A 23939-nucleotide genomic window follows, 5' to 3' on the forward strand; every position below is an offset into this window, starting at 1 on the left:
ACGTTCATTCTGTCGAAGCGGCAATGCAGACGGTCACGGTGTGAAGATGTCTAAGTCTAAGCTAAATCCGGTTCCCAGAAAAGAAAAGAGAGGCAAGAAAGGGAGAAAAAAAGAAATGAGGGAAAGAAGTGCCTTCTTTCCCAAGAAAGGTGAGCCCAATGTGAAAGCAATAGTCTACAAATGAAATGAACCCCTGAAGGTTACAAAACACTTCAATACCACCGCGAATCCGCGATTATCAGTGCTAAAACAGCATTAACACAAAATTAGAAATAACATGATGCCTGATTTATAGCCTACCACAACATTTCAATAGCCTATACTAATTCGAAAATTATTATGAGCTAATAGCTTAACTTAGTAGGCTCAATGTTATATAGGTTCATGAGGAAAGGCTGTCAAATTAGTAGCAAAGCTAACTTGTGAAACGCATCATACTCAGTTAGCTATAGATAGCTGTTCTCTCAGCCAAAAGTGTTCAATTTGTATAGATAGCTGTTCTCTCAGCCAAAAGTGTTTTCATTCATTTCATGTTCTAGCTTTTAAACATTCTTCAAATAAAACAGAAATTCAGTGAAGTCTTGGGTAATAAGATTATTTTCTGTTATACAGTACATATAAGAGTTGTTAGATTAATTCAATGTGTGATTAGATAGTAGTTAGTTGTGAACCTCATGCTTCATGCTTACAGCCGGTGGTTGGTTGGTTGGGGGGGGCCCATGGCCACCACTTGTGCATAGGGCCCAGAATTTGGTGCTACGCCCATGCTCTTAACAGACTCGAAATGTCATTAAAAGGTCTGTACATTATGAACAGAGTCCTTACGTGACAAAACTTTGCATTTTCTGTTCATTATGTGTGAAGAACTGTTTGAATTCAAAGTTTGTACTGTCACATACCTCAGTTTCCATAAGTCGCTTCCTGGAAAGCTCAAGAAAGTCTGTTGTCGAGCTCATGCAACGAAAACTTGACGTTTATTTCCCCTCAAAAATAGGTTATTAGGTTATGACCATATAATGACTATGTAACTACATGGAAACGGTCCAAATGATGCCTAAGCTTGCACGCTACTGAAAGCTAGCTCGCGCTTAAGTATCGTGGGAAATCAGTTGTTGCAGGAAAAGGCAAACAGAGTAGTGTGCAGATGTGACAGTACAAACTTAGAATTTAGACGGTTTCTTAACAGCTAATGAGTAGAAAATGCATAGTTTTGTCACGTAAGGACTCTTCATATTGTACAGACATTTTTAATTTTGAGTCTGTTAAGAGGCAAAAAACTGGCTATCTAACTGGCACTCTGGCTATTGCATTTTAGCCTTCCTCCTTAACCACTACGTTACCAGCGCCCCACTATTTGATGGTTGTATATCTGAGGAAATTCCTCCGCTAAATATATTCAACCAATGAATCTAACAGATTGATGTCAAATCTCTGATTGATGGAATTATAGCCTATGTTTACGTGCATGGGAGAATATGGCCCTAAACTATGTAATTATGCTATGTTGAATAGTGCCCATTGTCGTGGCATTTCTGCACTTTTTTCAGTTTTCCAGATGCTGTTCATCAATACATTACCAAACAGAATCCTATATTTTACTAACACAGACATGTGGGTAAAGTTTGCATGCCCTAATTGTGAAACTATCCACAGGTTAAATTTGCAATTGACAAATAATGTTGAAACAAGTGGATAGGACAAGATAAAACTAATGGAAATGCATATCATGTTAATATATCTGATGTTCATGATGTCTGTCCAACAGGGTGTAACCCAGATTATAAACCTGAGGTGGTTGTTTACCTTAATTCTGACTTTGGTGAGTTGGGACAATGGCGGGCAGTGTCATTAAATAAGAGTGTAAATATCACTGAGCACATTTTCTACACCGAAGAACAGTCATACTCAGACACATGGGTATTTATAGATTTTTGTCACATATTTGTCAAGGGAGAACCTGCAATGCCACATCTGGTGCACTGATATCAGCAATCTCAGGTATCAAAATTAGTCAAAATTATGGGATTAATGCGGGAGATGTGGTGCAGGTGGCTGCAGCGTCCGTGCCACATTTGGGGCCGGGTTGGACTATCAGATTGGTTAATACTATGATTGACTGGACGGAAAGGTCCGTTGAAAACACTGTAATTAGGGCTATCAAACGGTTCCTTTTTTTTATCTTGATTAATAATCGCTGAACTTCTATAATTAATGGCGATTAATCACATATTTTATCTAGGGATGCACGATATATCGGCCGCCATATATTATTACATGATGCTTATTATATGCTGTCCCCAATTCATTTTTCACAATTTTTTTTTCAAGAGTAATATTATCGGTTATCGTATTTATGACCACAACAGACGAATACATATCGGTTATTGTTATCGGTCCTAAAATTCCATATCAGTGGGTCTCTAATTTTATTATGTTTTATTCACATGATTTGAAGGAAAATTTACTTTATGAGATGTGCAACGGGCCTGAGGCAACACAATGTCTTCAGAAATATAGCTTGCTTAAAACTGAAATAAATGCTACAGCATTTAGGGCATAACAAACAAAACATGCTCCATATATTCATTCAACTTTGAGTTCAGTTGAACATAAGGAATTGAGATGTGCAAAATGTAGCCTAGGCCTACAGCATAATGAAGTACATAACAAACAGAAATAATCCATATTTCCATTAAATACACTCTGTTCAGTTGAAAAAGTGTAGGAGTGTAAACAATGCTTAGTTTATAGATTATAGCTTAAATTTGAAGTGCTTTGTGATATTTTAATTCCATGTCAACTGAGCCGACTGGGAATTATTTAAAAGTAAAATTCGCCATTCAGCCGACCAGGAGGGCTTTCAGTGCCTGCCTGCAGCAGGAGGATCAGGCAGAAGCCTACTAAGAAGTGTCTATGGCAGTTTGAGGACAAGAACGAATGCATCAAAGCAGCCAAAGACAGTCATTGATAACAAGTGATGGTATCGCATGCAGTTAGGATATGGTGTAACATGAGCAGGTGCAGACACCTTTAGTATGGTTAGTATTTGCTGACGTTGTGGAAAAGGCAACGAGAGAAGGGAGTTACAAGGATACAAGGAAGTTTATTGTCACATGCATATAGTTACTGGAAGTAAGAAATGCAGTGAAATTATGTCTGGTGTCAGCCTATTTGTGCATTTATGGGGGGGGGGGGGGTAAAAAGTGCAGTAGAAGAGGGGTTTAGTAGATTAAGTGGCAAGGGCTGCATAAGAAAGGTGGGGGAGGATTGGGGGTGGGGGCACCAACAAGGAGCACCCAAGAGCAACAGGGGCAAGGAAAAACTCCCTTACCAAGAAAGAAACCTTGGGCAGATCCACGGCTCAAGGGGCTAACCCAACTGCCAGGGGTCTTGGTGTGTGTGTTGGGGGGATGACAAGGGAGATGGGATAGTGTGCTGTGTATGTGTGGAGAGGGCAGTGTGCAATATGTGTGTTGGAGAAGCTTCCTCATGAGACAATGTGCTGTGTTTTGGGGGGGGGGGGGGGGGTGCAGTGTGCTGTAAGTATGTTGGGGATGTGTGTTAGAGAAGCTTCCTGATGAAATAATGTGCTGTGTATGTAGGGGAGAGGGGGGGCAGTGTACTGCAAGTATTGTGAAGGGACTTACTATTGCAAGCAGAGTACTGTATGTATGATGTATGTGAGTAATGACAGTGAAGATGTGTGTGTGGGCGGGAGGGGAGTGGAGCAGTGACTGTGTGTGTGTGTGTGCAGTGTGTGTGTGGGTAGGTGGGGGCAATGTACTGTAAGTATGTAGAGGATGTGTGTTGGAGAAGATCCTGAAGACAATGTGCCGTGTATGTAGGGAGGGGGGGGCAGTGTGCAGCAAGTATGTAGAGGAGGCTTACTGTAGCAAGCAGTGTGCTGTATGTATGTGTGGTGATGACAGTGATGATGTAAGTGTGTGTGTTTTTTGTGTGTGTGTGTTGGGGATGGGGGGGGGGGTGGGGGGGCAGAAAGGCTAGGCAATCAAGGACATGGGTAGATAAATGGTAGATGGAGGAGAAATCAAAAATAATAAATAAAAAGTTCTATGGAGATGTGCAAAAGTTGGAGAAAGTCAGATGTGTGTGTGTGTGTGTGTGTGTTTTGACGTGTGATGAAATAAGAAAATAAATAAAAGGTCTGTAGCATAGGGAGAGGGATGTAAAAGTGCTAAAAGTAATGTAGGTGTGTGTGTGTATGGGGGGGGGGGGGGTCATGAGTGCTGAGGAGTGAATGAGTGCAAAGTCAGTATACTGTGAGTTCAGAGTTCGGATGGCCTTCCGAGTTCTTGGGAGAAGTCAATAAGAAAGGAGAGTTCAGAAGTCACGGCAGTTTATTTCCAGTTTAAAACAACCTGTTGTTGATCAAAATGCTTTAGAAGTAGTGCCACCCTATACCATCTCTTCTTTTAGGACCTGAAGTTGGAAAACAGAGACTACTGGCAGCAAACCTACCCTTCCTTTCCCCTGCCATGACAGAGAAGGAGAAAATGTCCTTTCTCTCCTCCTGTCTCAGCTTTGACTCTGTCCTTATGGTAAGACTCTGTGTATTATCAATGTCACATCTTAATGTTTTAAGATACTATTTTTCATGTTGAAATATGATAAAACAGTGGGAGCCCACAGCACAGCAGTAGCGTATGCTTCCTCTACCACGAATGGGCTCAGTACCCATATAAAGCTAGTTTCGAGCTTGGCCTGATGGTCATTTCCCACTCCCCATCTCTCTCCCTCATAGGTGAAAAAGCCCCAAAATATAAGAATATACAGTATATGACAAGACAGTCTGCATGTATGCCCTTCACCAAGAGAGGTTGACTGTAATGCACAGATGATCAACACTTGGAACTTGTTCCGTGTTCTCATTCATGCAAAGTACTGTACTGCTATTTGGGCGAAGTGATTTGCACGCAACACCTACAAAGTTCCTGTGTTACTTCTGCATATCCCAAGTGCTTCACCTGAATGAGAATTTACATTGGGATTTGTAGACATTGTAATTATACTAGGCACAACATGTAAAAAGGACAATGTTGGAATTCTTTTGTCACTTTTGGGAGATAGGCTAGTTGGTTCTGCCCACCTGAATGAGCTATGCTAAGCTAGGCTAATGGTGGGTGCGTCAGACTGAGTTACTGCACACACAGAGAAGAGAATGCTATGTATCATCATATCTAACTGGGGAGATTGCGAATAAGCTAATTTCCCAAAATGTTGGCGTGTTCCTTTAAAAACCGATGCCTTGATTGTCTCTGTCTTTCTCACCCCCTCTTTTTGATAGCTGCGGACAGTAGGTGCTCTTTTGAAGTGTCTAGACAGACGTAGAGTGGGTGTTGAGCTTGAAGATAGCAGTGTGGGTGTGCCCATTCTGCAGTTCCGCATGTACACACTGTAAGTAAGAAACATTGTTAATCAATGTATCCAAGGTGCGATTTGTAAAAAATCAGAGGAGGGGTGCTTTTGAAATGTCTTGTAATAATCACTACTTTGGTGACCTCAAATTCCAGTCCATGACTAAGATGCTCCACTGAGGAATTGTTGCTTGGCTGCTGAAAGACCTTTAAATGTGTTTGCCCTGAATAAAACTTCAACTCGAGTAATCATTTATGAAACAGAACATAGAAAAAAATAACAAGGAATATCCGCACACTAGCTCCCCTTTTTTCCTCTATTTATTAGTTACACCATACATAACGTTTCGAGCCTTCGAGTCTGAAGAGCTTAATGCTCGAAACGTTACGTATACGGTGTACCTAATAAACAGAAGAAAAAAAGGGAGCTAGTGTGCGGATATTTCTTGTTATTTTTTACGGTATTACTTTTTTATATAGCACCTACTTTTGGATGTGCGGATGTTATGTTTGTTTGAACCAGAACATAGGCCATTCCGCCCAGGTTTTAGTTTATGGACTGTTAAATTTCAGCAGGTGAATGATAGGTGTAGGCGTAGGTGTCATTGCACCCTGACTGAATGATTTGTCATTTTAAGCAGTTGTACTAGTGTGCTGTCATTCATATCTGTACATATCTGTATCTGTACATTGCTAAGTCAATTTGACAGTGAACTATTGCCTTGTGATAGTTGGCAAGTTAATGTAACAGTGACTACATTTCTCTCTAACCTCATGACACAGGCCCCAGTGATAAGTTGGTCCAGTTTATAGCCAATGCCAACGGCCTGAATTGCAGCACTGTACCGTTGATTGTGGCTTAGTTTATTATAAAGGTCACATGAAAAGGTCACCCTTTTTCTAGTACTGCTGGACAGAAGTGTTGGAAAAATATGAGTTTTCAACAAGCTCAAATAATCTGTCCTCAACCACTAAACCAGCAGTTGGGTTACAGAAAACTCTAGCGCTAAATACAAAAAAAGGAGGCTAAGGAGAAACTTTAACAGTATTAGTTTTTAAATTCAAGATAATATAAGTGTCTATTTCTTCATTCAGGTTGTGTGCACATACCATTACTGACCAGTGGTGGTTGGTGGTTATAAAAATAATGGAGGAAGGAAGGTGCGCTTGGTTGGTGTTGGTGGCAAATGTGAAGTTGTGATGGTGCTGGTGGTATATGGGTCATTGACAAATAGACTGTATTTTTAGACTGTACTTGCAATTTCATCACCCAAAAAATGCCAGGTGGCGCAACCAAATGTTTCTAAAAAAAAAGCCCACACTTGTTTTTATTTTTTATTTTTTGGTAAGTATGTGTGTATAGTGCTTAACCCATTTACTCCTAAAATGCCTGCTAAAAACGCCTATAGAATCCTATGGCATTCTAGACTAAACTAGAAATGCAATTCCAAGGAATTACCAGTGCATGAAAATGCTAAAGTTGTGATGTAAAATATCATGTATAGTTAAAACAGATAATACAGAGATGGTTACTACGGTGATGCTAGGATAGACATGGTGGTTGCATAGCTTAATAAAAGTTGATAGTTTAAAAGTAGACTGTTTAAAAGCTGAATGTAGATAGTTTAAAAGTTGTTGATAGACAGTAGATAGTTTAAAAGTTGTTGATAGACAGCTAGTTTAATAGATAGTTTAATGATAGTTTAAAAGTAGACCGTTTAAAAGTTGAAGGTAAATAGTTTAAAAGTTGTTGACAGACTGGAAGTTTAATGAATGTTGATATTCAAATAGTTTAAAGGCTGTGTATAAGTAGATATTTGACGATAACTGAAAGTTGGAATGGCTCTAATGTTTGCTAGCAGTTATGCTAAGATTTTTAACTATGCTAACCATGCTACTTAACTAATGTTTTATAGTAGTGTTAGCAATGCTAACATGCTAACCATGTTACTTAGCTAACATTTTCTAGCAGTTTTGCTAAACATGCTAACTATGTTAGCAATGTTAACTATGCTAACATTTTCTAGCAGTTTTGCTAAACATGCTAACTATGTTAGCAATGTTAACTATGCTAACATTTTCTAGTAGTTTTGCTAAACATGCTAACTATGCTAGCAATGCTAACATGTTAACTATGTTAACCATGTGACTTAGCTAACCTAGCTTATCATTTTTAGTAGTTATGCTAACTATGTTAATTAGCATGCTAACAATGCTAACTATGTTAACAATGTGACTTAGCTAACCTAGCTAATCATTTTTAGTAGTTATGTTAGCTATGCTAATTAGCATGCTAACATGTTAACTATGCTAACCTAGCTAATCATTTTTAATAGTTATGCTAACTAGCATGCTAACTATGCTACCCATGTGACTTAGCTAACCTAGCAAATCATTTTTAGCAGTTTTGCTAAAAATGCTAACACTGTTAGCAATGCTAACATGCTAACCATGCTAACTAGCTACAGTGGGTAGGAGTCATAGTTGATGAGAAGTGTTGACATAGGTGATGACAAGTTAAAAGTTGTTGATACACAGCTAGTTTAATAGATAGTTTAATAATAGTTTAAAAGTAGACTGTTTAAAAGTTGAATCTATATAGTTTAAAAGTTGAATGTAGATAGTTTAAAAGTTGTTGATAGACAGCTAGTTTAATAGATAGATAGTTTAATGATAGTTTAAAAGTAGACCGTTTAAAAGTTGAATGTAAAATGTTCAGTAGTTTAATGGGTTACATTGTAGTGAGGACTTTTATTTTGAAACAGTTTTGGGCAGAGGAAACAGTTGAATAGGATGTGTAGTCTTAATTGACCCAGATTGTATGCTTAAAGTGGAAATGAAGCAGTGAGAACTGTGACCATTTTTTGGTTGCTTTTTCATTTTTGAAGATACATGGATTTTCATTAAACCCGATATTCAAGTAGTTTCACTGGAAAATGACATGTCAATAACGACTTTCGCCACTAGGGCGCGGCCATGTTTTAAAAATACAGGCGCTACGTCATCAGAATGGTTAGCGTTTGTTCGTGGATATTTTATCCATTAGCGGACGTTCACTTTATTTCAATATGCCTACGCAAATTATGTTGATGTTTGTTTTTGTGTTTGTACAAGAACAAGGGCCGCTGTAATGTAGCCTGTAGGGCTATCAGAGACAATACTTAATTAGATTTAACTTCAGTTGCAATAATGTGTTTGGATGTTCTGCATAACTTGTGGATTACCGCGACCTGAAAATGCAGTTGCATCGTTGATGAATTGGTGAATAAACTCGGGGGAGCGAACTTCTCATGTGTGAGTAAGATGTTTCTTTTTGTGATTGAGTAGTATCGTTGATTGCATTTGTTTCGCTCAAGTAGTAGTGGAAACTATTTGCAGAGACTTGCGAACCTGGTGAGAACCTGTTGTGGGTACACTAGCCTACGTCTGACTTGTGTAGGCTACTCTGTAGTAGCATAGGTCTGTGATTGTGACAGGCATGGTTTTGTGGGTAGACGTTGTTTATGGACTGTAGGCTAGGCGTCTGAGTTTTTATTTGTTTATGTAAGCTGACATAAAATAACAAGCTGTTCACTTTAAGTAAATAAATCCACGGATGTGCCGCTTGTAGCAACCATAGATTTTAGGGTTCATGCTATGCTAGTTACAGTATGTGCTTGTTATGTTATGCTATGCTAGTACTGTATCGCAGCTTCTACCATGATAATACATTGCAGAACAACTGAGTATGGGTGTAAAAATTAGTGTAGTCTCAGGTGATCAGTGTAGTCCCCTAGCCTACCCCCTCCGCACAACCTATCAAGAGTGTGTTAGTTGGTTAACTGCTGTTTTTTGGGCGTTCCAGTGTTTCGGCTCGGATGTCCCTCAGCGACCGCATTGCGACCTCCAACGTCTCGCTTTAATGATAGCATTTGGCACGTAGGATTGGACGTGATATATCTGTTATTTTGGATGAGATGTCCCAGGTTCATTTCCTGGCAGCAGACACTCTCCATGTGTGCCATGTCAGTGAACTTAGGGACACAACCCCCACATAAGCACCACCGATGGATTTCTGTGCGCTCAGATACACCTCTCTCTCGATCATCTATTTCTCCTCCATAGTCAGGCTCTGTGGGGGGCACTAAAACTCCCACTGCTCTTACTGGCTCAAAAGCATAGGCAATTGGATGCCTGTCCTCATTGGTGGGTCTATCCCATTCGTCCATATCCATTTTGTTGAGGCAGTAAGCTAACTGTGAGGCTATGACAGCCGCTGTGTAAACAGCATAGAATGTTGTACCAACCATTCTTGTGATGTCATCATTTTCTGAAAACAAAGATGGCGGCGCACAGCTGAAATCAATGCAACTTGTTTGTGCTTTATTCGGAATAACGGGTCATATTTCTGACTTTATTTGTATTTATGGTATATTTAAATATTTAACTTGTGCTATAGACATCTGTTTTATTTGACTGCTTCATTTCCACTGAGGCTGCAGGTGGCCTGAACACCTGCCATAGGATTCCAATTGCTTAATGGCCGTATTATGATGTCATAATCAGCTATGTTAAGTCTATGGGGATTTTTAAAAAGTTCTTCTTTAATAGTTTAAAAAGTATAAAAGTTTCAAAGTTGAAAAGACATAGCAACCCGATCTGTTTGAAGACCTACGTTACAAAGTTTGAATGAAGTTTCTAAGTTAAACTGTTCAAGAGAAATTGCGTGCGGAAAAAGTGGTAAGCGGAATAATAATAATAAGAAGTAGAAGTTGCCTAGGAAGAACAGTACAGTGCATTTTCATGCACTGTAATAACCTTATTTCCTGAGGGTTTTCTGAAAACATACAAAAAATTGTCAACGTCTACCAAAATTTATTTTAATTTTAGATATTTAAGTAATATCTAAGCCTCTGTAGCACCTAGAAACATGAAATAAAAAGCATGCTGCGCTACGCAGCATCCAGCGGGAGGGTCAATGTTGCGTCATGCAGCATCCAGCGCGAATGGGTTAACACATTTTTATTTTGTAGCTGACCTTGGTATTAAAAGTAACATATGAATACTTTATTGTAGAGGGCGGGTATTTTGGTTTTCCTACATCCATCCTACATGTAAATAGTGGCTTTGCTTTCATTAATGGTTTCGCTATAGTCAAGTTTGCAAGAAGGAGACATAACGCGTGAGCATGCCACACTATCCAGGGACGCGCTCACACAGCTGTGGTAGCGGGGGCAGGAGGACAACTGTTAGCGCAGGCTTTATATAAAATTCTTCAACAGAAGCCTTATGAAATAAAGGCCTGCCTCGAATGCATGCTTGCCCAAAATAAAGGCCTGTGGTTTGCACAGCCTACAATAAGTAGGCTAAATAACAGACCCGCCACAATATGCGGTATGATGATTTTTTACGAGAATGCATGCGCTACACAAGGACGGAAGATGATGAATAACTGAATAAAAAGGCCTAGCCTAAATGAATCAAGAGTAAGGCAAAACAAATAGCCTAGTAGCCTAATGAAACATACGGATTGATGCAGTATCTTCGTAACATGATTAAATTATGTCACCATAGCCTATGCCTACGTTTGCAAAGAGGAGAACATTTTAATTTGATTCACAATAACGTTACATTTAATTTACATGTTGCCTAGTTTTGGTTGTTTTTGGTGGCGTTATTGCATCAGTTAGTTATGCCTACAATGAAAAATTGTTTCCTCGTGATTGGAAGCTCCTGTAGCCGCATAGGATTGCTTTACAATTAGTGTTGGGCCCTCGTTGGCAGCCTTCGGCTTGCCTCAGCTTGCCACTATTCACTCCTTCGTCTTCATTAACATTCCCGGTAGAATTCTAAATATTTATGGCTACTATGTGTCCAGTTACAGTGGGCATCGCTTTCAAATGGCCACTTCAGTCGCGCATTACGAGGTGTGAAGCTGCGTGAAGCTTTAGTACCACTTTCAGCCACTGTGCGTCGCTCTGCCACTGTACATCGCTCTGTCAGTAGCCTGACTGCCGCCCCTTCTGAAAAAGCAGGAGTCTACCAAACATAATTGTTACCGAGAGGAATCCCAGCCTACGAATTCAATAACAAAATAAATCATGCATAATTAAACATTACCTCGATTAAGGCTACTTGGGTATGGCTTAAGGCTTGACTACACGGTGGTAGCGAAAATCGAAATCTGCTATGTTATTGTCAGTGTTGGGGGCAATGCAACTACGCAAATCAAAACAGTGTCTTAATTTACCCTACTTCTTGACTGCAATGTAGTCAGTTGACTGCTTGACATGTCATTTTTATTTTTCTGTTTCTGTACAATAAACAAATACATCTGCTTTATGCCGCAGAATTACATTCATATTTGGCTGACTGCAGACGCGCCACTTCCCTCCCGATATTCCAAGATTAAGATAGTAGCCTATACAAAAAGCATAGGCTACTATCATAAAAATTCGTTAAAACGAATAGCTATTTGCAATTTGACAAAACACTGGTCCTCATTTTGCGAATGCGAGGAAGATATGAGCCTGTTGCATTTAGTTAGATGTCCGAGTCACGCATGTTTGAAAACCACTGGCTCGTAATCACAATAATTTAACACACGACAGTTGGATAGCCTACTTCATCATGTCCCCATGCCTACATTTTTGTGAGTAGCATAGAGATCGTTAAAAACAATAAAGTAGCCTATGTCTCTCCGTTTGGGACATCGAAAACGTATAGCCTATTTTTAATAGGGTAGACTACCGTCGGAGATGCTACCGTCGGAGATGCTGACTGGCAAAGGCCTCGGGATAACACGTTATCTCCACTATCATCAGTAATGCCCCTTGATCAAAGTGGGGAATTAAATAAAAGTTTGAGAACCACTGGGTTAACAAGTTACCTGCAGTCCAGAGCAATATTCTGATGATCGGCGATGATATCGGCAAATGTTTGTTTTCCAAAGTAAGAATTTCACTTGACCATGCACCTTCGACAATGAATAGCTCATTACACTTGTTACTGTTAAACGTAGGCCTAACTGGTATCATTACAAACATTATTCTGTGTCCTAAAACTGGCATATTTTATGGCATTGTGTCATGTAAATTCGTTGCAAAATCTAGAGAAATGTGTGAGGTGGTCTGGTCAGCGGGGGACAATTGAGACACACATTGGATTGTGTTATTACTTGAACATTCCACACATATCCACAGCTGTGGTAGGCCTATCAGGGGCAGGAGGATTACTGTTAGCGCAGGCTTTATATAAAAGTCTTCAACAGAAGGCCTCGAATGCAGGCTTGCCCTGTGGTTTGCGCAGCCTACAGTAAATAACAGACCCGCCACAATGTGCGGTATGATGCTTTTTTACGAGCAAGATGTTTTTGGTGCCCTACGCACACTGCATGTTCTTAAATAACAATGATCATCAGTAATATTCGACCATTCATTTGTGTAAATGGGCAAGCGTGACCACCTTGATTGGCTGATGATTGTAACGCGGGCATGATTCCAAACACCTCCCTTACGATAATGAGTGACAGGTGACAGGTCTCAGAATGCGTGCGCTACACAAGGACGGAAGATGATGAATAACTGGGGCCGTAGGCTATTCACAAAGGCTTTTATCTTACCACTAGGAGTAGGCTACTCCTAAATCGCACTAAAAGATTTTAGCTTGGAGTTTTCTCTTAAAAGTTATTCACAAAGCCTTTCAGACAACTCCTAAACTAGGAGTGAGTCTTCGTTGCTATAGATGACGTCATTACTCATGCACGAGCTTGACTGAAGTGACCACCTTGATTGGCTGACGATTGTAACGCGGGAATGATTCCAAACACCTCCCTTCCGATGATGAGTGACAGGTGACAGGTCGGAGAATGCGTGCGCTACACAAGTAGTGAGAAGGAAGATGATTAATAACTGAATAAAAAGGCCTAGCCTAAATGAATAATGAGTAAGGCAAAACAAATAGCCTAGTAGCCTAATGAAACATACGGATTGATTAAATTATTCTGTTACTATGCCTACGTTTGCAAAAGAGAACATTTTAATTTGATGCACAATAATGTTACATTTAATTTACATTTTGACAATGATTAGCCTAGTTTTAGTTGTTGTTGGTGGCGTTATTGCATGTTAGTTATGCCTACAATGCAAAATTGCTTCCTCACTATTGAAAGCTGCATAGGATTTCAAAACACGGCAAAATGCCGCAGGTTTGTGAATAGGTGTGAGTTCTTTTAAGCTGTCAGAGGTGGGAAGGTGTGATTTGTTGGGGGCAGGGCCGAATTAACTGGTCACAAATGTCTGATGGCCCCCCTTCCCCCCCAGCCAACGTGAATCGGGTGGTCAGTTAATAGGCTGAAGATTTTTCCTGCCATCTAAGGCAGCGGTCCCCAAACACCGGGCCGCGGCCGGTACATTCCTAACCGGGCCGTAGCCTACGACATGAGTTTAAAAAAAATGCATGCAAACTAAACTCAATTTAATTCGCAATAATGTCACGTTTTTACATGTCATAGGCCTATATGCAGTTGTTTGATTGCACACATGTTTGCATTTTGCCAGGTCTATTTTCTTACGTCTGTCCCGCCTTCAACACTTTACATATTGCCTTCAGCGCTGCGCAGCCTCAGGTCAGCTCACTTCACTTGATCAGTTCTTGGCTAACGGTAGTGTCACACGAAGTTAGCTAAACTGCTAGAATGAGCATCAAAAAACAAGCATCTTTAGCAGACACTGGCCAGGGTGTTTAAGTTGCGAGAGCCGCTGCAGAGATTTCTTACAGAAAAAAAGTCACCGTTAGCTGCACATTTTAGTGATGAGGACTGGGTGTCAAAACTCGCTTACCTATGTGGCATATTTGGGTTGCTTAATGACCTCAACCTGTCACTCCAGGGGAGAATGACGACTGTATTTAAACTGGCAGATAAAGTCGCTGCATTTAAAGCCAAGCTTGATTTGTGGGGACGAATGGGGACGGGGTGTATTTGATATGTTCCAAACAGTAGTGGGGGTTTTGGGAGAGACTGAGGCAGGGCCCTTTCTCTTGCAGCTGGTGCGCGATTACCTTGTTGCGCTTTCAAATGAGTTTGAGCGTTAGGCTACTTCCCATTCTCCAAAGATCCACGGCAAACCAATGAGTGGGTCCGCAACCCATTTGTCAATATCCCGAATAGTCCTAACATGTCAGCGCAGGAGGAAGAGCAGTTGATCGAAATTGCAAATGACGGTGGTCTTAAGAGTGTGTATGAGGAAACCTCTCTGGCGGGTTTTTGGATCAAAACCAAAGCAGAATATCCCGAGATAGCCGTAAAAGCGCTGAAAACGTTGCTACCATTTCCCACCACGTATCTATGCGAGGCCGGGTTTTCTGCAATGACTGCAACTAAAACCAAATTGCGCAATCGACTGGACATTTCAAACACACTGAGGATGTAACTGTCTTGTTGCAGGGAACAAGCACAGGGCTCCCACTGATTATATTCATAATGCATGTTTAGTTCCCATGTTTTGTTCCCATATTTTGTTAAGCATGTTCACACTTGATAGATGTAGCTTCAAGTTGTTCAATTTTCATAGTTCATATTGTTACATTTTCACTTCTTCAAGTTCACATTTTTCACGTTTTTAAGAGTTTGTTACCTTCACTGTTCATACATAACTGGAGCTAGTTCTTTTCAAGTAATGCATGCACAACACATATGGAACATGGAACCCCCGAACCCCCAATATCCCCCCCCCCACGGTCCGTGAAAAAAAAAATGGGAATCAAACCGGTCGTCGAATCAAAGTTGTCAACATTTTGAATATTAGTGTCGGGTGAATTGAAATGTTCTCAAAGTAGCCTTATGGCTGAAAGCTGCTTGGGATCCCCCCGTCAAGCAATATAACCATACAAACGCGCTTCCTGCACTCATTGTTTCAAAAAACTGAACTGAAGAGCTGTGAACGGCACGGCACGGTATGCCCAATGAAAATAAATTAACGCAACGCAATGCAACACAACACAGACACCGCTTCTCTCGCGTCAGTCACTGACATGAACAAAACACAGAACCCGCTTCTCTCACGGCAGTCACTGTAGTAGCCTAGAATAAATGCATGGGGAAAAACACTTCCCCATGACAAAGACATCGTAAAACACTGAAAGTTAATATTTTGTCACTAGCAACATATCGGAACTCCCCCTATTACCGTCGGTCCCGTATTTCCACCGTCTTGCGTGTATGTGTCACTTATATCCATTTCTATACAAACCAAGACAGCGGACTCCTAAAGAGACGCAACCACCCACACCATAGGTGTATCTAAATTAGCTATGTACCAAAAATGACATTTTACCGTGACTCAAAGAGCTGTAAACAGTGTTGTAAGGCTGCGTGTACACAACCGCTTGGAGCTCCAGTGGAATTTTAATTTCACGACAAGAATTCTCGGTCTAACCGTCCATGTGCCGTTAAGAACCAAACCAGATTTTGTTCAAATCTACACACCTATGGCTACTGAAAAATGTAAGGTTAATTTAGCAAATGTTATTTTGAAGTGTTAAAAAACATCGTTGTTTTAGAATTTCTGAACAAAAGTGGTGATAATTGGGGGTGTTACGATACATCTGTCCTTTGTCAATGTGTTATGTTCCAAGTAGCCTATGCGTAATTCTGCTGTCTAAAGTTGTATGTTTATGACATTCAAGCAAGGAAAACGATGATTTGAACACATCTGTTTCGTTGGAATGGCAAGGGGTAGCAACAGGGCAACACAGAGACAGGCCCGATGGCAGGGTTGTTATGAGAGTATTAAAATCTGGGATAGCCTATTCTACGGCAAGACAGCGGGGGAAAGTTAAAATACGTGATAAACACGGAAAAAGTTGGCATGCATTGTTTCGGTCCCCATGCACAGGGATTATTTGTCATATTATTAATCACATATGATTATTTGTGAAATTGTGCAAACAGGCGCAACACATTTGAAAAGGAAGGACTGGTAGCATGCAAGCTCACGAAAGATTGATTTAAGAACGTTATCACAGTGTGTGGCTGTGGCGCAAAGCAGCGCGGGCGGAAGACGGCAAGGGGAGGGTCATGTCTTTTTTAACAATTCTGTCGGAGGGTCATTGAACAATTTCTAGCAGGCAAGGGAGGGTCATGCAACTTTTGACTGAAGCACTCAAAATTCATCCGGTGGCCCCTTCAATAAATAACGAACAGTCCCTAGATTGCTGCTGGGCTAGGCTATATGTCTTGGTTCATGTCCGTTCACAACTCATTGCCGTCAAACGCGTAGCCTATCTCGCGGTTGCATCCATTACAAACAAACATGCAATGTGAACGTCTGGGATGCTAAATGCTCTACTGAATAAGCACGAAGTCAAACCTTTAAATGAAAAACACTCTTTAATAATCAAAAAAATAAACCGCTAATGAAGTAAACTTGTGACCTTAAAAAATCGTTTATGCCTGTAACTCCGTTATAACAGGACGTAACAGGAAGGCATTTGGCTGAGCAACGGAGGTTAATATGCTCTATATTTTGTCCAAATGATGTCTGTCTATCATCGTTGCACTCGGAGAAAACCAGAATGTTTAATTTGTCCTGCGTTTCTTCTACGGCTGCAAACGGGATTCACTCGCAGTTAACCAAATATTTCTTTATTAGGGCAGGGCAGGCATATTTCTGGCTATTAAATTATTTCTAAACCAGTCTGCTAAAGTCTGTAGTGAAGTCTGTGTAGGGTTTTCCAGGCTCCATTTCTTTTTACGAGACACCCTACTCACTTGAGCCATCTACCGGTTGTTTGGGTTGTTGCAGCGTCTCACTGGGAAAATACAAATTAAAGTCGCGTGATACCGCGTGATCCCACGCGCGGACCGCGAGTGAAGCTGGCCAAGTCGAAGCACTGCCCACTGTACATAAACTGTCTGTTCTTCGTCTTGGATTTTGTGAGATAAATGTCTAAATAAATTTAGATGAAGAATGGGACTCTGGGGACAAGCTTTATTTTCTTCATCTAGCAAGTCAAGTCAGGTTTATTTATATAGTGCATTTCATACACAGAGATCATTCGGTGTGCTTTACATAAACACAAGCAAACAGGAATAGCTAACATAGAAAGGCAATAGTCAAGGAATAGTTTAAAAATTAAAGACACAAGGTAATAGTACATAAAAGGGCAATAGTTTAAAAGTGTTTAAGAAGTAATAATTAAAACACATAAAAATGTCACTAGTTTAAAAGTGTTTCAAAAGTAATAATTAAAACACATAAAAAATAACATAAAATTATTATACTTGTCAAGCAGCCAGTGAACAGCAGCACTCTATGGAGATTATTGAAGTAGTCCCAAACTGTGCGCACACACATTTATGTGACCCTGCCTGTGATAACCCAGCTAAAGTCGTTTTTTTATGTTATGTATTTTTTTTACATCAGATCAATCTACACAGTATAAGGAATAGGCTGTGAAAAGTTCTCAATGATATACCTAATATTGATATTGATCCAGTTAGGCCATTTCAAAGATTTGGAGAATTCCGAGCTCTGAATTTTAGTTCTTTGAGAAATTCCAATTTGAAAATAAGTAAGCAGTGGCGGTCAGACAGTGTCCAAACACCGAATTGTTTCAAGAGGTAGCATGCATGACAGTGTTGCGCGGGTTTGGTCACAAGCGGCCCGCGGTCGCCCGATATTTTAATCAACCCGACAGCAACTCGGACCGCGAATATTAATTAGGACAAAATTATACCCGACCCGCGATCCGACCCGCTTATTTACAAAATGTGTGCTTTTGGTTATAGCCTGCATGCAGTGTTACAGTAGGCCATTTCTGTAAAACAAACGAATTTATTTGCGAAACTTTATGCAGTAGAACTACACGCGGTAGGCATGCAGGACATAATGTTTGCGCAGGAGAGAGAATGAGAATAAGAGCGCAAGCACGCACGCAACCACCAAGGATTAGAACAGGATAAGATTTGAAGGCCATGGACATACATCTTTCTTTCGAAAACAGAAATGGTGAGGCAAGGTAGGCAAGATACATTGCTGGTCAAAACGTTAGCGCAAGAACTGGTTTATAATGCTGAATGAAGCACAAAGCTTTACTACGTCCACTGTTTAAAGTCACAAACACAACGAACTAAGGTAACTTTTATGCATGCGCGAACCTATACATACCGGTAGATATGGCTGTGTAGACTGTGCCATAACATTTATTCCTGCAGGCTGCCCGTTTTGGCTGTCATACTTTTAAATGGCTTCACAAGAAGTAGGCCTAGACCATAACTTGTACTACTGTCATCTTCTTTAACAACTTTTCCCAATATTTCCCATAGCCTATATCGCTTTTCCTGAAGGGGTGTCTTTATTATTTTAACTCGCGTCTTGCTTGTTGCTACTGTTGACTTTACTGTATTGATCCTTTACTGTATTGATGCTAGCCTTCTCGTGATATTTTAAGTAGGCTTATTTGTAGAAAATATATATTAAATTGATTTTAACTGACCCGCCCGCAAATTACCCGAATATCATTAAAATATTTTGTTTATGACTCATAACCGCGGGCGACCGCTTAATTTCGGGCAGACCGCGCAACACTGATGCATGACACATCCTTAAAATAGGTTGGTTAGATTCACAACAAGATAATCTTCATGAAAAAATCAGTTCTCCTGAAATGTCCGTTGTGATACGAGGCAATCCATTGAGAAATCCATATCCGGCTTAAGTCACAACTTTCCTACCATACGCTACCATACGCAGTGGCGCTGCATACGGTCAGTCAGTGTCTAAACACTGAATTGTTTCAACAGGTAGTACGCATGATACAGTACGTCCTTCAAATAGTTTGGTTAGATTCACAACAAGTTAATCTTCATGAAAAAAAAAACAGTTCTCCTGAAATATCCATTTTGATATGAAGCAATCCATTGAGAAATCCATACCCGTAACCCGCTTAAGTCGAAACTTTCCTGCCATAGGCTTACATACGGATGCAGTGGCGCTGCATACAGTCAGTCAGTGTCTAAACACCGAATTATTTCAAGAGGTAGCATGCATGATAGGTTCTTAAAATAGGTTGGTTAGATTCACAACAAGTTAATCTTCAATAAAAAAAATCAGTTCACCTGAAATGTCCGTTGTGATACAAAGCAAATCCATTGAGAAATCCATACCCGGCTTAAGTCGAAACTTTCCTGCCATACTGAAAACAGAGCTACGTGACGGTACTGCACATTGATATTATGGTCTGTATTAACTTTCTAATGGGAAAGAAGAAGTTCCTGAACCAAATGACACCCAAATTATAGGGTGTTTATCTGCCAACATTAAACTCACAGCCGATTGAAAATGTGACGTGGAACTAACTTCCGGTATTTCTCGGGGAAAAATGTAATCGTAACAATCAATAAAAGCATTTAATATTTATAATTTCAGAAAAGATCATTTAAACACTACATTTCGAAACATTAGTATCTAAGCTATCATTTACAAGTATAAACAAATATCCCATATTTTTGTCATTTTTTATGACTAGGACTACTTAACGCTCATTATCTCAAAATAAGATTTGGCGACTTTAGCCGGGTTCTCATGGACGGGGTCACATATGTCCTTTCAGGGCCAAAATGCCTGGCCACAGGGCTCGATAGTCCCCCTCGTGGAGTATTAACACCCAAATAGTTAATACTCAGAATTTCAGAGAAACCTGGTAGAGCTGTAACTCTCGATCAGTAAAGAACGAGCCGTTACACTCTGACTATGCCCAATCTGTCTATTCTGCTAGAATGACAGGACAACTACTTCACCGAATCCCCCTTGCCCAACTAAGGACAACAATAGTACTACAAGGAACAATAGTACTCACTCCGAAGAGTGCTCTGTGAACTGGGCAATGAATATTCAGGGTTTCCCGCAGGAAATGTGTTAGTCAAGGTGGTAGGTCGTAGGTCAGGGGGGGGGGGGGGTCTGGTATCGGTGCCAAATGTGATCAGTCACTACTTATGGCAGAGCTGACAACTAGCATTGTTACAAGCCATCCTCCTTGGCTTTAAAAATATCATTTCAAGGGCCCTTTGGTAATTGCACTGTTTTACTATTGGACCATTAATGCTTATCTTCATGCAGGCTGTCAGACTGTTGACCTGCAGCCTGTTCCGCAAGTCTGTCTTGATCTATACACCGAGAGTGAATGAAGTTTAGATCATTTTATAGTTTTGTGTAATATGGATGGAATTTGAACGCGGGACGCTTTTTAATTTAGAGGCCGGAGTGGCCGCTCTGGGGGTCGTTTCTAGAAAAGTTAGCAACGACGTTGCTCAACCACCATGGTACGACGCAACTTGCGACCAAACAACGACACTGTTGCACCTGTTTCCAGAAAGCATCATACCTGTGTCGCAATTCGCTACCTCTGACGTTCGAACACCGTAGTTCCAACAACGTTGATGATGATGCAGCGATACATATCATTGGTGGAAACAGTGGCAACGTGTAATACCCCACCCCCTAGAAATGTTCTATGTCGACATTTTTGTAATCTAAACCGAGTGATTAATGCTGGCATTGTCATTGCCATCAGCCAACACCTAAACCTATTGCAAGCATATAAAACAGTTAACTTAAGCAGACCAATATGAGTCATTATTTGTGCTAAATATCTATGTTGGAAAAAATATATAGCCTGGACAAATGTCTGGGTATCCCATAGCTTGTCAACTGTCTCGTGGCTTAAGCGCGTCGGTGCACTGCGTGCTTGGCCGGAGTTCGCATCCTATCTCTTCTTTTCATCTCTGAGTAAGAGTAGGTCTACGAGACACAACAATAGGTTTTGACCATACATATTTATGTATATAGTTACTTTACATCGAGAGACCATAGGTACAATACATCAGTCAAAAACAATTGAATCTACGTGTCACACTAGTTCACCTGCAGGTAGCGAGAAGCAAGAGGACAATCTCACATCATAAGAAAATCGAACCTACAACGTTGGGATAATAAGTCATCTGCTTTAGCCACTACACCATTTAGCACTGCTGATGTAAGGGTCTGTGAAGATTATAATACTAAAAGCAAGGCAATACTTAAATTAACATAAATAGCAAGAATGGCCCAAGTAGGGGAGTCAGTGTCTTAATCAAAATTAAGCTACAGGATAGATCAATCATTGAGTCACGAGATAAACATCCACTTCGCAAATTTTGGTTAGGCGGTTGTGATTTTTGGTTAGGCGCACCGGACACCAACAGGAACTACCAAGGAACGACACAAGTGCGACTGCCTAGGGACAGTAGTTCAAACGACCAAACTTTGCGTCCTTGTTTGCGATTGAGAGTTCGAACTACCCTTTCTAGAAACACCAAATCCAAGAACGATGGAGCGAACTACCAAGGTTGCGACGCAAGTTAGCAAACAATGCTTTCTAGAAACGACCCCCTGTTCCGCTCCCATACCGCTCACACCACGAGTCTGAGGCATGCCCACTAATAAAACCAAGACCGTTAAATTTCAAAGATATTGGCCATATAGCCTAAGTTCGTTGATGGGGATGGAGTTAGCTAAATAATTTAGAAAGCATACGCGTAGGCACGTATGGGCCTGGACGGGCCTAGGCCCGTCTATTGTCAGTCTTGCGCGTCCAATTAGACGCGCAAGTCAACACTGTGCTGAGAGCAGGTGGCTGTTTACTCGGCCGCTTCTCCGGTCAAATTCGCGTCAGGTCAATTTAGCTCCCTGGTCCCAAAGAACTAAGAGCAACGGCAATATATTTCACTCAGAACATTTATTTTAAAAGACTGCAACACAAACAAGCTTGGCAACGTTAACTAAAGGGATCAGTCGGGATTAATTGCCGAAAGAACGAAAATGACAAATCACGCAGTCGGCTAAATATTTTAAACTTGCGCCAGACGGATGAACCCAGCATCGGTGCGTCACATAAATTAAAACACACATTGAAGCAACAACTTGATCATTGGACAACCGTACCACTTAACCTTTCCATAGGCCTGCAACGTTTATGACATAAAAAGTGGAATATGAACGCATTTCATCACACCTGACAATTAATTTGACTGATTCTTACGAGGAGCGAGATATTTGCACCGCTCAGCTCCGCTCACTAGCTCTGATTCGGAGGCATATCACATATGTAAAGATTATAAAATCTGATTATTTTTCGATTCATTACACGTTTCTTCTTATTTTTTAATGCGTTCTGCGGAGAAGGGAGATTGGCGTTGGTCACGGTTTGGAATCAAAGGGAGAAAACAGGACAAAGTAACACGTTTTTTTTTGTTGGTTTTTTTTTGACGACGTCGTTAAGGCGGCAGGCTTGTTTTGCCAAGGTGGCCGCCTTGACTGCAAAGTGCTGCGGAAAACCCTGATATTTGATCAGTTAGCAAAAAGCATCAGAGAAAAGTTTGGTCTTAAGTCTAGATTTGAAACTGGCTACAGTTGGGGCAACTTTGATCTCATCTGAAAGTTGGTTTCAGAACTGAACTGCATAGCAACTAAAAGCTGTTTCACCATGTTTAGTTCTAGCAGTAGGTTTTATTAACAAGTATTTCTCCTGAGACCTGAAAGGTCTGGAAGGTGTGTACTGCTGAAGCATGTCTGCTAGGTAATTTGTCCCCATTCCATTTAGTGATTTATAAATAAGCAAGACTTTAAAGTCAATTCTGTAACTTACTGGAACCCTACTGGAGATGGCAATGTTTTTGAGGTGGTAAAAATTGAGTTATTGCTTTCATGTGGCTATTTAAATTTAGATCACTGTCAAGATTTTCTATATTCTTTGCTTTAAGCCCTTTAATACCAAGGAGAGTGGCAACCTTAAGTCTTTCCTGCTTTTTACCAAATATAATTATGACCGCCGCTAGCGAAGCGGTCATATAGGGATTGTCAATTTTTTTGTTTGTTTGTTTTTTTTCCCCGTCATCTACTTCCTGAATTTTTGTTCAACGATACCCGGGACACCGAACCACCGGGGCACATGACATTTGGTGGGTATGTAGCCCCACTAGACTTTTACGGAAAAATTTCGTTTCGTCCCCGGGGGCCACTCCACCCCCGTGCTGGGCCCCCCGAACCGCAAAAAAGCAGTTTTTCCTAAATAACTACCTGAACCGTGGCACTGAGGATGAAGAATCTTTTATGGTATGTTGGTCTCAAGGGCCCACATCAACCTGGCCCATAATCACTCATTTGTGATTTGCACCCCCCCGGTAAAAAATGAAAATGCAATATTATTCTGCTTTAATCGTCCCTATCTTCAGTTAAAATGTTCAGAACTGCACCAAATTTTATGTGTATGATTGACCTGGCAAGTTTTTTCTAAAAAAAATTAGGTTATGTGTACATTTAGTGACTGTACACTCATTGGCCTGTAGATGGCGGTGCACACATATACACATGCACACACACACAGGCACCCACATACTATCGGTATTAGAACGGCCGATACATAATTACAAATTCAGTAGGATTAAAAGAAAGCCATAATAAATATTCATCACCATCATCATGGCTGCATTTCCAGTATTGGCGATAAGTAGTCGTTTGTCCACTAGATGGCGCATCGTTGCAGTGA

At 40.6% G+C, this 23939-nt stretch overlaps 1 protein-coding gene across 1 annotated transcript in view; it reads left to right on the forward strand.

Moving 5' to 3' along the window:
• Nucleotides 1-23939, forward strand: part of msh5 (mutS homolog 5) — a 129844-nt gene that overhangs the window by 4878 nt on the left and 101027 nt on the right. The window contains exons 4-6 of the mRNA XM_076281318.1: nucleotides 1766-1819; nucleotides 4438-4559; nucleotides 5306-5415. Of these exons, the coding sequence (XP_076137433.1) occupies nucleotides 1766-1819; nucleotides 4438-4559; nucleotides 5306-5415 (286 nt within the window). The remainder of the gene's footprint in view (nucleotides 1-1765; nucleotides 1820-4437; nucleotides 4560-5305; nucleotides 5416-23939) is intronic.

Source organism: Alosa pseudoharengus, unplaced genomic scaffold (genome assembly GCF_046254945.1).
Source record: "Alosa pseudoharengus isolate Yale_2024_CS ecotype anadromous, Long Island Sound unplaced genomic scaffold, YU_APseudo_1.1 YU_APseudo_1.1_scf_12, whole genome shotgun sequence".
Taxonomy (NCBI): domain Eukaryota; kingdom Metazoa; phylum Chordata; class Actinopteri; order Clupeiformes; family Clupeidae; genus Alosa; species Alosa pseudoharengus.